The sequence below is a fragment of the Trematosphaeria pertusa genome, assembly GCF_010094035.1.
Source record: "Trematosphaeria pertusa strain CBS 122368 unplaced genomic scaffold BU26scaffold_3, whole genome shotgun sequence".
In the NCBI taxonomy this organism is placed as follows: domain Eukaryota; kingdom Fungi; phylum Ascomycota; class Dothideomycetes; order Pleosporales; family Trematosphaeriaceae; genus Trematosphaeria; species Trematosphaeria pertusa.
This window is the reverse complement of record NW_022987214.1, coordinates 1,004,447-1,017,268: the sequence shown is the minus strand read 5'-3', so window position 1 is coordinate 1,017,268 and position 12,822 is coordinate 1,004,447. Positions and strand designations below refer to the sequence as shown.

At 54.6% G+C, this 12,822-nt stretch overlaps 5 protein-coding genes across 5 annotated transcripts; 4 read left to right on the top strand and 1 right to left on the bottom strand.

Annotated features, from left to right (window-relative positions):
• Positions 1–729: 729 nt before the first annotated feature.
• BU26DRAFT_587916 (subtilisin-like protein) lies at positions 730–2,591 on the top strand (the record flags this gene model as incomplete). The annotated part of the gene is made up of 4 exons (XM_033834703.1): positions 730–1,102; positions 1,298–1,350; positions 1,517–1,825; positions 1,905–2,591. Exons 1-4 carry the CDS (start codon positions 757–759, stop codon positions 2,589–2,591), a joined length of 1,395 nt encoding a protein of 464 aa, XP_033688099.1. The 5' UTR covers positions 730–756.
• Positions 2,592–3,059: 468 nt separating this feature from the next.
• On the top strand, positions 3,060–4,443 carry BU26DRAFT_214621 (GroES-like protein). The gene has a single exon (XM_033820693.1). The coding sequence runs from the start codon at positions 3,258–3,260 to the stop codon at positions 4,347–4,349; it is 1,092 nt and encodes a 363-aa protein (XP_033688098.1). The 5' UTR covers positions 3,060–3,257; the 3' UTR covers positions 4,350–4,443.
• BU26DRAFT_214636 (putative monooxygenase) lies at positions 4,443–5,941 on the bottom strand. The gene is made up of 2 exons (XM_033820695.1): positions 5,899–5,941; positions 4,443–5,846 (listed from the first exon to the last, which is right to left on the bottom strand). The coding sequence occupies exon 2, from the start codon at positions 5,605–5,607 to the stop codon at positions 4,537–4,539; it is 1,071 nt and encodes a 356-aa protein (XP_033688097.1). The 5' UTR covers positions 5,608–5,846; positions 5,899–5,941; the 3' UTR covers positions 4,443–4,536.
• Positions 5,942–6,524: 583 nt separating this feature from the next.
• Positions 6,525–7,780, top strand: BU26DRAFT_420614 (S-adenosyl-L-methionine-dependent methyltransferase; the record flags this gene model as incomplete). Its single annotated transcript, XM_033823375.1, has 4 exons — positions 6,525–6,818; positions 6,868–7,024; positions 7,071–7,609; positions 7,658–7,780. The coding sequence occupies 4 exons, from the start codon at positions 6,525–6,527 to the stop codon at positions 7,778–7,780; spliced, it is 1,113 nt and encodes a 370-aa protein (XP_033688096.1).
• Positions 7,781–8,913: 1,133 nt separating this feature from the next.
• BU26DRAFT_560432 (uncharacterized protein) lies at positions 8,914–12,636 on the top strand (the record flags this gene model as incomplete). The annotated part of the gene is made up of 9 exons (XM_033832800.1): positions 8,914–9,208; positions 9,268–9,595; positions 9,645–9,684; positions 9,740–10,100; positions 10,198–10,364; positions 10,416–10,585; positions 10,632–11,316; positions 11,368–11,805; positions 11,854–12,636. The coding sequence occupies 9 exons, from the start codon at positions 8,914–8,916 to the stop codon at positions 12,634–12,636; spliced, it is 3,267 nt and encodes a 1,088-aa protein (XP_033688095.1).
• Positions 12,637–12,822: the final 186 nt, after the last annotated feature.

The window sequence follows — 12,822 nt, the reverse complement described above, 5'->3', positions numbered from 1 at the left end:
CTCACGCGAAGCTTCGCCTATTAGGCATTCATACGAGGATTTGCAGTTGTGGAACCCCCTAGAGCCTGCTCCTTCACAATGCATGGCGTCTCTAGATGCTGTACCAGTCCTATAGCCCGTATTGAGGTCTTCTGCCGAGGTGGTAAGGGATGTGCTTCGATGACCGAACCGGAAGACGTAGGTATACCATGACTAGCGCACCTCCGTGCCTGGCGATCCATGTGCCGCCAAAGCTTTGCTCCTCTTCAATCATCGTGAGCCACGGGCCTCGCATGGTCAGTTTAGGGTTTGGCGAATCAGATGGAGGATTAGAACAAGATGCGGCGCAGCGGGAAGAGGCGAGCATAGGCGAAGGCTGATGCTCAGGCTTCCTTACTGTCGAGTGGTCCGCTGTAACGAATCAGGGCTTCTGTTCGAAGAGCAAAGGCATGAAGTGCTCCGTCAAGCTGTGGATGTAGAAGGCTTGTACAGCCTTGTCACCGCCTGCTGCAGGGGCCTTGAGATGGCCATGTATAAGGTATGGAAAAGCCGTCTTGAAATAGTCCTCCCACATCGTCTGCTTAAACTCGGCGAGTCCCCAGGCGTTCCATTTACTTTCAGTGTGTTTCATTTACTTCTTTGGCTATGCATTTGTTTCTCTCAACCTTTGCAGCCTTCGTTGCTGTCTCGTCCGCTCTTCCCACCACTTCGTCTTACAGTCATGTCGTTCACGAGAAACGAAATAGTATACCGCAGAAATGGACGCGGCGACCGCGGATGAATGCGTCTGCCGTCTTGCCTGTTCGCATCGGCTTGAAGCAAAGAAACATGCATCGAGCCCACGAGTACCTAGACTCCGTCTCCAATCCGAAGTCTAGGAACTATGGCAAGCACTGGTCGATTGACGAGATTACGGAGACCTTCGCGCCCAGCGATGAGAGCCGAGTTGCAGTCCTGAAATGGCTATCCGACAACGGCATCTCATCAGTCAAGAATGAGGGCGCCCTACATACTCTGGAGTTCGATTTGTCAGTCGAAGGCGTCGAGAGGCTTCTGAGCACGGAGTACTACGTTTACAGTCATACTGAAAACGGCCAAGGTCACGTTGCTTGCGAGGAGTATAGTGTGCCAGACCATACCACGGAACACATCAACATCATTACGCCAACCCTTCATTTCGACATCAGGCCGCAACAGCATGCTGTGAAGCGCGATATCCCAAATCCTGCAGACCCTGACCATGGATATCACCCCTACCACGAAGAAATGCCGACTGCGGGAAGACCAAAAGCCCAGAGCGGCAGCGCTTCTCTCTAAGACTGCTTGGACGCCGTCACTCCCGACTGCCTTCGAGCTCTCTATAACATTCCTGTAAGCTAAGGCGTCCGGTAGGAAGTCTACGCCCCTGCCAAAGTATGTGCTGTTGTTTGAAGCGCCCCGTGAGGGCGTTTTGCACTACAGCAAGCACTTAGCTAAGACATTAACTTACTATCCTAGCCACTTTGAGAGCCACGCTAATATTGTACCCGTACCTTAGGAGCCATCCGACGAGCCAAGCGAAGACAACAGCTTCGGCATCGTCGAATACAACCCAAATACCTACGTCTCCGAAGACCTCGACACCTTCTTCAGCAAGTACGAGCCCTCCACCGTAGGCGCCCCAGATGTCGTCCTGGTCAACAACGGCAGCCTCGACTACTCCAACGCATCCAACTTCAACCTACACGACGAATCCAACCTCGACCTACAATTTGCCATGGCGCTTGTCAGTCCTCAAAACGTAACACTCTACCAAGTCGGCGAAAACGAGATGACCGGCGCCGACGCCAACTTCATCAAGACGAAAGTCGTCTTCACATCCTGGGGCTTCAACGAAAATGCGCTGACGCCCAAGTACATGGACTCTCTGCAACGAGTACATGAAGCTCGGCCTGCAAGGCGTCTCGGTGCTCTTCTCAGCCGCGGATAACGGCGTTGCCGGAAACTCGCAAGACGAGTGCGTAGACAACCGCTTCCAGCCCGACTTCCCTGCAACCTGCCCGTACGTCACCGCAGTGGGAGCCACGCAGCTCGACGATAGCATTACCGACATCGCCGGCACGCTTTCCTCCGGCCGCCAGCCCGAAGTCGCCATCAACTCGTCCGTCAAATCCGGTGGTGGCTTCAGCGACGTGTTCGCCCTGCCCGATTACCAGGCCGATATCGTATCAGCGTACCTCAAAAACATGCCGCCGCCTTACACAGCGGACCGTTTCAATAACTCCGGCAACGCCCGCGCACTGCCCGATATCTCGGCCAACGGACACAACTACGCGGTCTTCGTGGGCGGAGCTCAGCAGTCAGTTGATGGGACTTCTGCTTCCACCCCTCTCTTCGCGTCAATGATTACGCTGATAAATGAGGAGAGGATAAAAGCGGGCAAGAGCTCTGTAGGCTTTCTCAACCCGGTGCTTTACCAGTACGCGGACAAGTATATCAAGGGTGTCACCGCTGGTAGTAATCCCGGTTGTGGCACTGATGGGTTTGAGACTGTGGGAGGTTGGGATCCTGTTACGGGCTTGGGAACGCCTGACTTTAGGGGGTTGATGGAGGCTTTTATGGGATTGGATTAGAAGGATGGTGGTGAGCTGATTTTTCAGTTCATGGTTTTAACGAGCCTCTTTTTTCTGTGGGCATAACGATGAGCGTTGGGCGGGCATTTCACCGTTCTGGTTCTGGATTTATGCAATCGCACCTGAGCGGGCCACCTTGAATTCGCATGGCTTCCCGAGATTCTTTAGAGTTTTCGTTTCATTCTCCGCGTCTTCGTGATATAAGCCCGGGCGCTGCGGGCCAGGAAAGTTTCGATTGGCGAGGTCCCGAAATTTGCAGGTTCTCATCATTTGGGACGTCGCTGAGTATGTAAAATCTTTCCTCGCTCTACCATCGACTCCTGCGGCCCTACTTCTTCATTTCCGGATTTAACCCTATCTCCGTCCAGAAAAAGCGACTACTGAGCAGATGCAGGTCCCATCTTTAAGCGGGGCATCCAAGCATCAAACAACCTCGGATAACTACACCCCAGTAGTGCCCATAACGACTCAGGAAGCTCGGCCATGATGTCGTCACTTGAATCACAAGCTTTTTTCGATCTCCATCTTTTTATTTGGACGTCTATGCTCTTTTCGTGAAAGTACTGCATCATCTCTCAACTCCATTGCACTTGCTCTTTCCCCGTTGCCTTCTAAATTTTAGAGTCGTTATTTTGGTGGAGGATTTAAATCTCATATACAGCAACGATGTCAGTCCCCGAAACCTTCCACGGCTGGCTCGCCCACGACGCAAAAGCCGCGCAGGGAAACCTGCAATGGCAATCCTTCGCACCGAAGCCCTTCGCAGAAACAGACATCGACATAAAAATCACGCACTGCGGTATCTGCGGCACAGACATCCACACGTTGCGCTCTGGATGGGGCCCCACCCACTATCCAATTTGCGTCGGGCACGAGATCGTCGGACACGTAGCGCGCATCGGCAGCGCTTCATCGCGAAGATTCCAAGTGGGCGATAGAGTGGGCGTCGGTGCGCAGGCAGCGAGTTGCTTGCGCGCTGATTGCGAAGAGTGCAGCGCGGGCATGGAACAGCACTGTGGGAAGGGCTTCGTGGGCACGTATAATGGGCAGTATAGGGAGAGTGGATACTGGAGTATGGGCGGGTACGCGGACTACGTGCGTGTACCGGCGCCCTTTGCAGTTAAGATACCCGAGCGGCTGGCGAGCGCGGATGCAGCGCCGATGATGTGTGGCGGGATCACGGTGTACGCGCCGCTCAAGAAGAATGGCGCGGGGCCGGGGAAGAAGGTGGGAATCGTAGGGTTAGGCGGGTTGGGCCATTTTGGCGTTTTGTTTGCGAAGGCGCTGGAGTGCGAGAAGGTGGTTGCGATAAGCAGGAGTAGGAGCAAGGCGAAGGACGCGCAAGCCATGGGCGCAGACGAGTTCATTGCGACGTCGGAGGACGAGAAGTGGGAGAGGAAGCACTCGCGTACGCTGGACCTCATCGTGTCGACCGTCTCCTCGCCCGATATGCCGTTATCGGGCTACCTGCGGCTTTTGCGTACGAACGGGCAATTCATTCAGGTTGGCGCGCCGGAGGATAAGCTGCCTGCTATTGCGGCGTTTACGTTAATTGCCAAGGGATGTAAGATTGGGGGGAGCCAGATTGGAAGTCCGAGGGAGATCGAGGAGATGTTGCGATTTGCGGCGGAGAAGGGGGTGAGGCCGTGGGTGCAGCAGCGGAGGATGAGCGAGGCGAATCGGAGTGTGGTGGACATGGAGGACGGAAGGGCGAGGTATCGTTATGTTCTGGTTAATGAGGATCATGCGAAGCTGTAAAAGAACAAGGGGGTATATGGCGAGGCGGTATGAATTATATCAAAAAGCGTAGTCTAGCGCATCGAGGCACCTCGTGAGGATATATGTACATATGGCGGTACGGGGAAATACCGAGAGGAGGGATTGTATTATAATGGAGAGGGAGGAAGACGAAGGATATTGACAAGTCGGAGCCCCATTCTCGCCCTTACTCGTTCTTCTTCATGCCCTTAGTGTAGAAAGGACTCTGCTTCACCTTCTCCCAGTCATGCAAGAGCGTCGTGTTCGCGGTGCCATCCCTGACTTCTCCTCCACCCCGTCTTATCATGTCTTCTTCAAACGCCGTGATCAGCTCTTTCCGGTTACCCCCCTCTTTGACGATCTTGATCAGTGTATCCCGAAGCTGTCCGGCGTCCGTAATCGAATGGTTCAGTCCTTGACCTCGCTGGTAGGTCATCGGGTGTACGGCATCTCCAATCATGGTGATCAGTCCATCATGGTTGTCCCATCGATGGCCTTCGAGACCAGGATCCCAGTCTGTCAGCCCCATATACCACACAGGCGTGTCGTCAGGAGTCCACTCGTAAGCGCTCTTCCAGGGATCGCAGAACTTCTTCGAAAGGTCCTTTTGCTGGGCTAGACGCTGCGCATCGGTCCAGTTAGCGGTCGCATCCTGCTCTTCTAAGCTACTATGCCAAGAGATGTAGAAGAAGAAGGTCCAGGAAGAGGGATCGTCTGCGTCGGCGACATCCTGCATTCCGAAGAAGGCGAAGTTGTTGTCAGGATGTGCACACGCCAAGTAAAGAGGGTGAAACTTCCTCAGATAGAGTGCTTGCTCCTTGGGAAATTTCCTTTGCACGAAGGTCGCCGCGTAGGGAAGCCTGTTGATCGCGCCAATCTGAGGGCCCAAAAGACATTGACGGGTGGTCGAACGAGCACCATCCGCACCAATGAGAAGACGTCCGGTAGCTGTGGTTCCATCGGCAAAGTGTGCAGTGACAGATGCTCCATCCGTTGCGGAGGTGACATCCGAGAGCCGCTTGTTGTCCTGTATGTCTAGGCCTTGAGAAAGAAGTGCTCGTAGCTTGCTCCTTCGCAGGCGGTAAAACGGACCAAAGGTGAAGGCAGCCATGGTCTCGCCGGTGTCACCTTGAACGAACGAGAGCGTATCCAGCTCCTTGGTGGGCACGTGAGGGTCCACTTGGATGCTCTGGAGCCTGGACCACAATTCGTCAGGAATGAGGCTCTTGAGCACAGGGGCACCCCAATGCAGGCCCATATTCCAATCGCGCTCGCGCTCGCGCGCCTGGAGAGGGTCTTTCTCGAAGACGGTGCATGGTACGCCTGCCTTGGTTTGTTTCAGCCAGCCGGAAGGACCACACAACGCAAAAAGAAACGGACGAGGCTAGACCAGGCGGAAGGAATACAGCGGTACTTGTAGCACACAGAAGCCCGGGTGACACAGTGCCGTCTTACGTACCTCGCGGAGGCCCTGAGCAAGCGCAAGGCCAGTGCTGCCTGCGAATCACGTCAGCCTGTGGTTGTCAGCCATGCAGATTCGGGCACGCACCGGACCCGATGATAAGGATGGGCAGGTCACCCGAAGCGGCGGCTACGAGCCCGTTGCCCGTTGCGGTCTCTGCTGCCATCTGGAAGGATCGGGAGGACTAATGTGCTCCTGCGGCGCTGCACGCGGATCGGGGGTAATATCTGGTCGCCCAGGGCTGACGGAGGGGTCTCCTTGGCCAGCGGGCCCTCGCGGCGGCAGCGTCTGTCGCGGCGAAAGGGGAAAGCAGCTCGCTAGGCTTTGCCGCTCTCGAACGGGCGCGCGTCTGCATTCGCACGTGGGGCTGCACGCCGCGCCGGCCGGCGTGGGCTGGCTGGAACGGCGCTCGCATGCCGGCCGGGAGGAGTGCGGGATTGGTGTTTAGTGTCAGTGAGTTTGCTGGTGCGTCGCTTGGGGGCCGCGCAGGAGAGCGCAGCGCGAGCGGGGACCGGCCTTCCCACGTCAAATCCGTCCTATCCAGCGCTGCGGCCGCCCTCCGCCAGACAAAGACGCTCCAGCAGCCAGCGGCCAGCAGCCAGCACCTCCAAAATTCCGGCGCGGCGGCTCAACTGAAATGTGACCGTGTCTCTGCCCGCCGTGTTCTCTTTATCCCGCCCGGATCCGCTGGAGCGCCCTCCTCCCCCGTCACCATGGCCGATCCAGCGCCCTCCAGGTCCGTCGACTCGTTCAGCCTCCACTCGACGGGGCAGGACAGCGCGATCCAAGTGAGCGAGGCAGCAGAGCAGCCGGTGCCGGTGCCCGCCGACTCGCAGGACCACGCGGCGCCGCAGGAACCGGACAACCAGCCCGACTATGTGTCCGACTCGGGCTTCGACAGCGGCAGTCTGCTGGGCGACGAGACCGACACGCTCGCCTCGTCCATAATGCACTACCGGATGGAGAACGGGCGCCAGTATCACGCATACAGGGACGGCGCGTACTGGGTAGGTGGCACGGCGTCCATGGGAGCTTTGCGACGTCTGACAGCTGCAGGGCCCCAATGACGAGCTAGCAAAAGAGATCCTCGATTTTGCCCATCATATGTACTTGCTCACGCTTGACCACAAACTGCATCTCGCGCCCATCAAGAATCCCCAGCGAATCCTCGACGTCGGCACGGGGACGGGCATCTGGGCGATTGATATGGCTGGTAGGTTGCGTAACCGCGAACCGGGGTGCTTCTCCCTGACGTCGAGCAGATCAGTACCCCTCCGCGACCGTCATCGGAACAGACCTCTCCCCAATCCAGCCCGAATGGGTCCCGCCAAACTGCATGTTCGAAATCGACGACGTGACGCTCGATTGGACCTTTCCGCCTGACCATTTCGACTTTATCCACATCCGCGAGCTGTTTGGATGCGTGCCGGACTGGGACTTCTTCTTCGAGGAGGCGTACAATCACACGAAGCCCGGGGGATGGATAGAGATAGTAGAGCACTCGGTGCAGCCGACGTCGGACGATGGCTCCCAGGGGCCCGATCACTTCTTCCACCTCTGGGGCCAGACGGTCATCGAGATGGGCCAGAAGTTCGGCAAGAGCTTTACCATCTGGAACGAAGCTAAGGAAAGAATGGAAAAAGCTGGTTTTGTAGATGTCACGGAAATAACGTACAAATGGCCGATGAACGGCTGGCCTGAAGACAAGAAGCTCAAGAACATCGGGCGGTGGAACCAGCTGCGGCTGCACGAAGGAATCGAGGGCTTCATGATCCGGCTGCTGACGCAGGTTGGCGGGGTGAGTCTCCTGCGCCACTCCTTGGTCGACGTTGACTGATGCCAGCAGTGGTCCGTCCCCCGTGCGCAAGTCTTCCTCGCCGAGATGCGGAGGGAGCTGAGGAACTACAAGGTCCACGCCTACCTCCCGGGCACCGTCGTATACGGACGGAAACCGCTACGATCTTCATGATTATTTTCACACACATGGGACGACTTTCTTCTCGGCGATTTACACCAGCATGTTCATTCTGTAAGATCAGGTGGAGGATTGATACCCGCATCGTCACGAGTAATGCAGCGCTTCAACGAATCCAAGAAATGCAAGTAAGTCATCTTGTTACATCTGCCTCTCCGCTTCCTGTGCGACTCCCGTGCTCTCCTGGATTCCAAGGCTGGCTTCCGCCTTTGTCTTGGTATCAGCCACAGCCGCAGGCGCTCTGCGGAATATAGCCGTCCGTGTTTCCCGATTTGGGACAATACAACTCCGAACTTTCGCCTTCCTCCAGGACGATGAATCCCGTGTCCGGGCTTTCGTTCTCTCGTTACTGGAACAGAGCCCTCCTCAGGCCCAGAAGACCGCGCCGTCTACCACAGAATGTGATGGGCGATAGTTGTGCGGAGCATCTCTCATGAAGATGTCAGGTGGTTTCGCGCTGGGCGCATATGTCTGGTGGCGAAGCTGTTTCCGACGACCATTGTCTAGTATTGGAAGTGGACTCTTAGGGAGGTTAGCAACGGAGAATGTGAGAGGGACCTCGAGTTGGGGGGTTTGCGAAGCGGTAGTGCTGCATCAGGAAGCGACCGAACCCTCACGGACGAATATGGTGGGTGTGGATATTGGCTTCCCATGTGAGCTCGTCCATGGGTTCAAGTAATAATACGTGAGCATTCCATGATGCAATACGTAAAGCGAGGCCATTTCTTAATGTTCTCTCAGTACATTCTCACCGATGCAGCGACCTCTTGGGTCCCTCGCGGTTGCCGAATGCGCTTCGTTCGCTCCTACCCGAACTGTACGATCATGTTATTCCTCTCAACCCACACCTCAACCCAACAATGACCGCCACAGCGCCCATCCAGCTCTATTCGGATTACCGATTACGATAGCCTGACCTAGCTGACATTTTCCGAAGGTCTCGCGTGAGGGCAAAGTTCAGCCTCGTCGCCCCAAGCCATCGTATGACGGATATCCTTGCCAATGAACGACACATATAATAATACAATGGCCCCGGTAACGTGTCGGAAACCTCGTTCGCGCTTCGAAAGCTTACGTGACGGTGTATATCATCCAACTTTTGGGTCATTGCTGCACCAATATTGGCTATGGCCGAGACTACCGATACGGACGAGGCTGCGAGCTCTGTATCAGCGGGGAACAGCTCCCGCGAGGATATCACGCATCTCTATTCATACATAGAGGCTTTACCAGAATCATCCTCTTCGGATGTGAATCTTTCAACCGGAGTTAACTTCAATCGGGAGGTAGAGGTGTTTCCAAGTCCGCGCAGCTCCGCATCTTTCGACTCCAGACGGGACAGAGCACCAGAACACAGCATAGTCCCCTACAGATATTCACGGTCCCCTAGAAGGGTCAGTGCAGGCAGTTTGCACCTGCGAGGTGTGTTTGTGTTTCCCGCCCTGGCTCTACAGAAGTGTCGGCTAATGCGTGACTTTCAGGACAGACCGATGCACCGGGTCTCCCTCCACCAACCCTTGAAGCTCTAGACGACACCTCCTCTTTAGGCAGCGACGCGGAAGAGATTGAGATCGAGGCTGGCTCGGATACAGCATCCAGCGTATTCTCCATCGACGATCAGATTCCGAACGACACAGATGACACCAAATCGCCTAAATCGAAGGTCAAAGATAGCCCCCAGTGTAGGATTCATAATATAATCAGATCCCGATACACCAGCTTTGGTGACGAGGGGGAGGATGATATGTCGATTGAGCTCACATGCGGGCCCCATGCGGTTGAGGATACCAAAGGTGTTTTTCGATGGGTGTACGTCATACACCCTCCATATTCCATTCCTGTGCTTACATGGGCCCAGTCATAAGCATGATAAGATCATGGATTTTGACGAATTCATTGTAGGTCAAATGTTGTTTTATCCCGGTAGGTCCGGCTGTGTCTAACAGGCGCCAGCAAACTTCTTTGAATGCCCTTGAGCTGTCATTGCGGGAAAAGCGAATGGTCAAACAAGGGTTGGAGGCCATCAGAAAGCAGAGAGAAAGGCCATTCTTCGCGCATTACGCCACTCGTGGACGATACATGGAGCCATTCGTTACCCAGAAACTCTGGGCTCACCCATCGCCGGCCATGTCGCATCTAAACCGAGTCGTCACCGTCGTTTGTTTTCCATACTTCCTTCTTGACGAGCTTCCAAAACGCGGCACGCCACCGCGCACGGCTAGCCATGTTCCGCTCACACTTCTGCAGTCTTTTTCCACTTCTACAGAGCCAGAACGTGATACGCAGCAGGTCGTATGTCGCAGCCCCGTGGGAAGTAAGAATCGATGTTTCTATGTTTCCCAGCTATGGTGTATGGTACTCGATGATGGTGGGTGCAACCTTGCAGCGACAGGCGGAGCTAACCAAACCAGGTCATATCCTCACTTGCTCTCAGCTGGCAGAGCTAGGCCTTCAATCTAGTACTGTTTCCATGATCCAGAGGCCCACTCGCGGACCGCCCCATGTCCCTTTCATCAAAGTTACTGATGGAGGAAATTGTATATGGCAGCTCGGCCTAGATGATTGTAGAACTTGGTTTGTAAGTTCAACGCAGAGGGTGAATATTACACATCTGCTAACTTATTTGAAGAGTTTTACAGCACATTTCATGGATATCAAGGGTAGTCAGTCCGGAGTCGCACGTCGCTTCGGAGATATCTTCCGCGTCACCATGGGCGGGCGCACAATTGGTCCTCGTGACTGGGACAAAGTCATGACTAAAGCCCAGAAAGGATCTGCCCATCTAGTGCTTATTCGGCGGTGCGTTCAGATATACGAGCTTACGAGCAATTACTGACTCCCGTAGGACACGCGCCGAACGCATTATGATCGTTCATCCGCCCGAGTCCGATGACGAGTTCGAGATGGCGGATAGCAACGAGCTATTCCTATGGGAAAGGACTAAATCCACGCCACCTCCAGGGTATGACGTGAGCTCTTCTGAAGTTACACTGGACACTACGCATTCTGGGGTTTCCGCCTCCGAAACGGCAGAAGTCGATTCACCTGCAACAAGTCGGCCTACTGGAAACGGATCAGGAGACCTAGAAGACAATGCACCGACTCAAACGGCCCCCCTAAGAAGCGACAGTTGTGGAACAAGCCCTTCGACTACGCAAGATTATAGCGTTTTCCATGCCCTAACTTGGGCCACCATCGCTTGCCAACCATCTAGGGAAACAACCCACGATGCTCAGGCTCAGACCGTCGATGACTGCGAACTTCTTTCGGACATACATCAGAAACTTCTACGAAATGTCAACGAACAGGAGAGAAAAGCGTACATTCATAGCCGAGAGAAGACTCTACCGGAAGTGACCACACATCTACTCACAGTCACTCGGAGGAAAGAAGGAGGTTACGTCCAAGGTCTCTCAACGCTTGATACATTCTTCGTCGCCGCAGTGCAAATGTTTGAGCTCTATCTCCCTTTGGAGAACGCAGCGGACTGCGCTAAGAGGTACTGGGGCTCAGTGTTCTTCGTCATGAAGGTAACCATGTCTGTTCGTTTCGCAGGCACTAGGACTAAACATCGATACCAGAATATCCTCGTGGACGACGGTCTCGCTCATGCACGGTCAACCGTGGCATTTATCACCATGTTCAAACGGGTCGCTCATCTCTCGTGCGTCATACAGACCGAGTTGTCCAAGCCTCAAGGGCCGGACCCTATGTCTTTCAAAGTTCCTATCGAATTCCGAAAAGCCTGGATGCATTGCGTCCTCTCTCTTGCTATGTTTCGCTTTAAGAGCAGAAGATGGCAAGATAGAGAAAGACATCTGGAGAAATGCGAGGCACTTCTTCATCGCGGCCGGATAACACTTTGGAGAACATCAATGAAGGTACCTCTTCAAAGGAAGGAGGTGGCATCCCCTGCCGCCCTCATGTGCGCTCTAATTGGGAACCTTGTCCGGGATGTCAGCACGGGCGACATGACGCCTGATATCACACTCATCTACCGCGAGTATTGGAAACAACTAGTAAGTACCATCTCATAGTAGCTGTATCAAAATTACTTACCTGAAGAGGAAATCAACGTTAAATCCGGCCGATGGAAGGGAGCCCGGCCGCAAATTGGATTTCTTCAACAAGAGATAAAGGCCATCTTCAAGACTCTCGACGACCAAATCGACCTCCTCAAGCGCCTGTACCAGGAGATTAGATCCCAATGCTTAGGGTGGTCTTCCCTTGACAGTCATCACCTCGAGCACGCGCCTCGGCCAGAACTGCCCTTCATCGAACGATGCATAGAGCACGTACAAAAGCGAGTAGAAGCTTTTGAGACCATCGAAAGAGAATCCATCGGATTGGAGAGATGGATCAATGAACAGACCGCATTAACGAAAGACCGTCACGACAACGCCATCTACACGTTTACAGTCGTAACCGTCGTATTCCTCCCACTCTCCTTTGTCTGCAGCTTCTTCGGCATGAACACGCACGATATCCGCGACATGCAAGGCGGCCAATGGATCTTCTGGGTCGCTGCCCTTCCTCTCACGTTCTTCATCGTTTTCGTCGCGCTGCTTTGGACGGACGAGTTGGGGCATGCCTGGACTGCTTTGACGGGCAAGATCGGCTCGGGTGAGGCGCCGGGAGACCCCACTCCGCACCACCAGCAGCCTGGCTTGTGGAGCGCGATTTTTGAGCGTCAATCCGCGTGGAAGAACGCCTTCAAGAAGGAGACAACTCAACTACAGCGACCATCCACAGCTCATGCTCCTGCTCCTCCATCTCAAACATCCGCGACGGATGCGATAGATGAGTGGGCAAAACCTTATCGCCGAACGCCAACTTACAAGTCGTTGTAGCACATGACACGCCGTGCTACGTGTCGACCCTTGGTAAAGCCTTCTTAGCCAAGTAAGGTTGGTAGAGATAATTGAAGGTACCTGGCGGATCACGACAAAAGGCACCACGCTAGGTTAACGTATTGTATGTTAGGATGCTTCAATGGAGGCATCCCTCCTGAGTGGATTCGGATTCTGAGGTAGTCG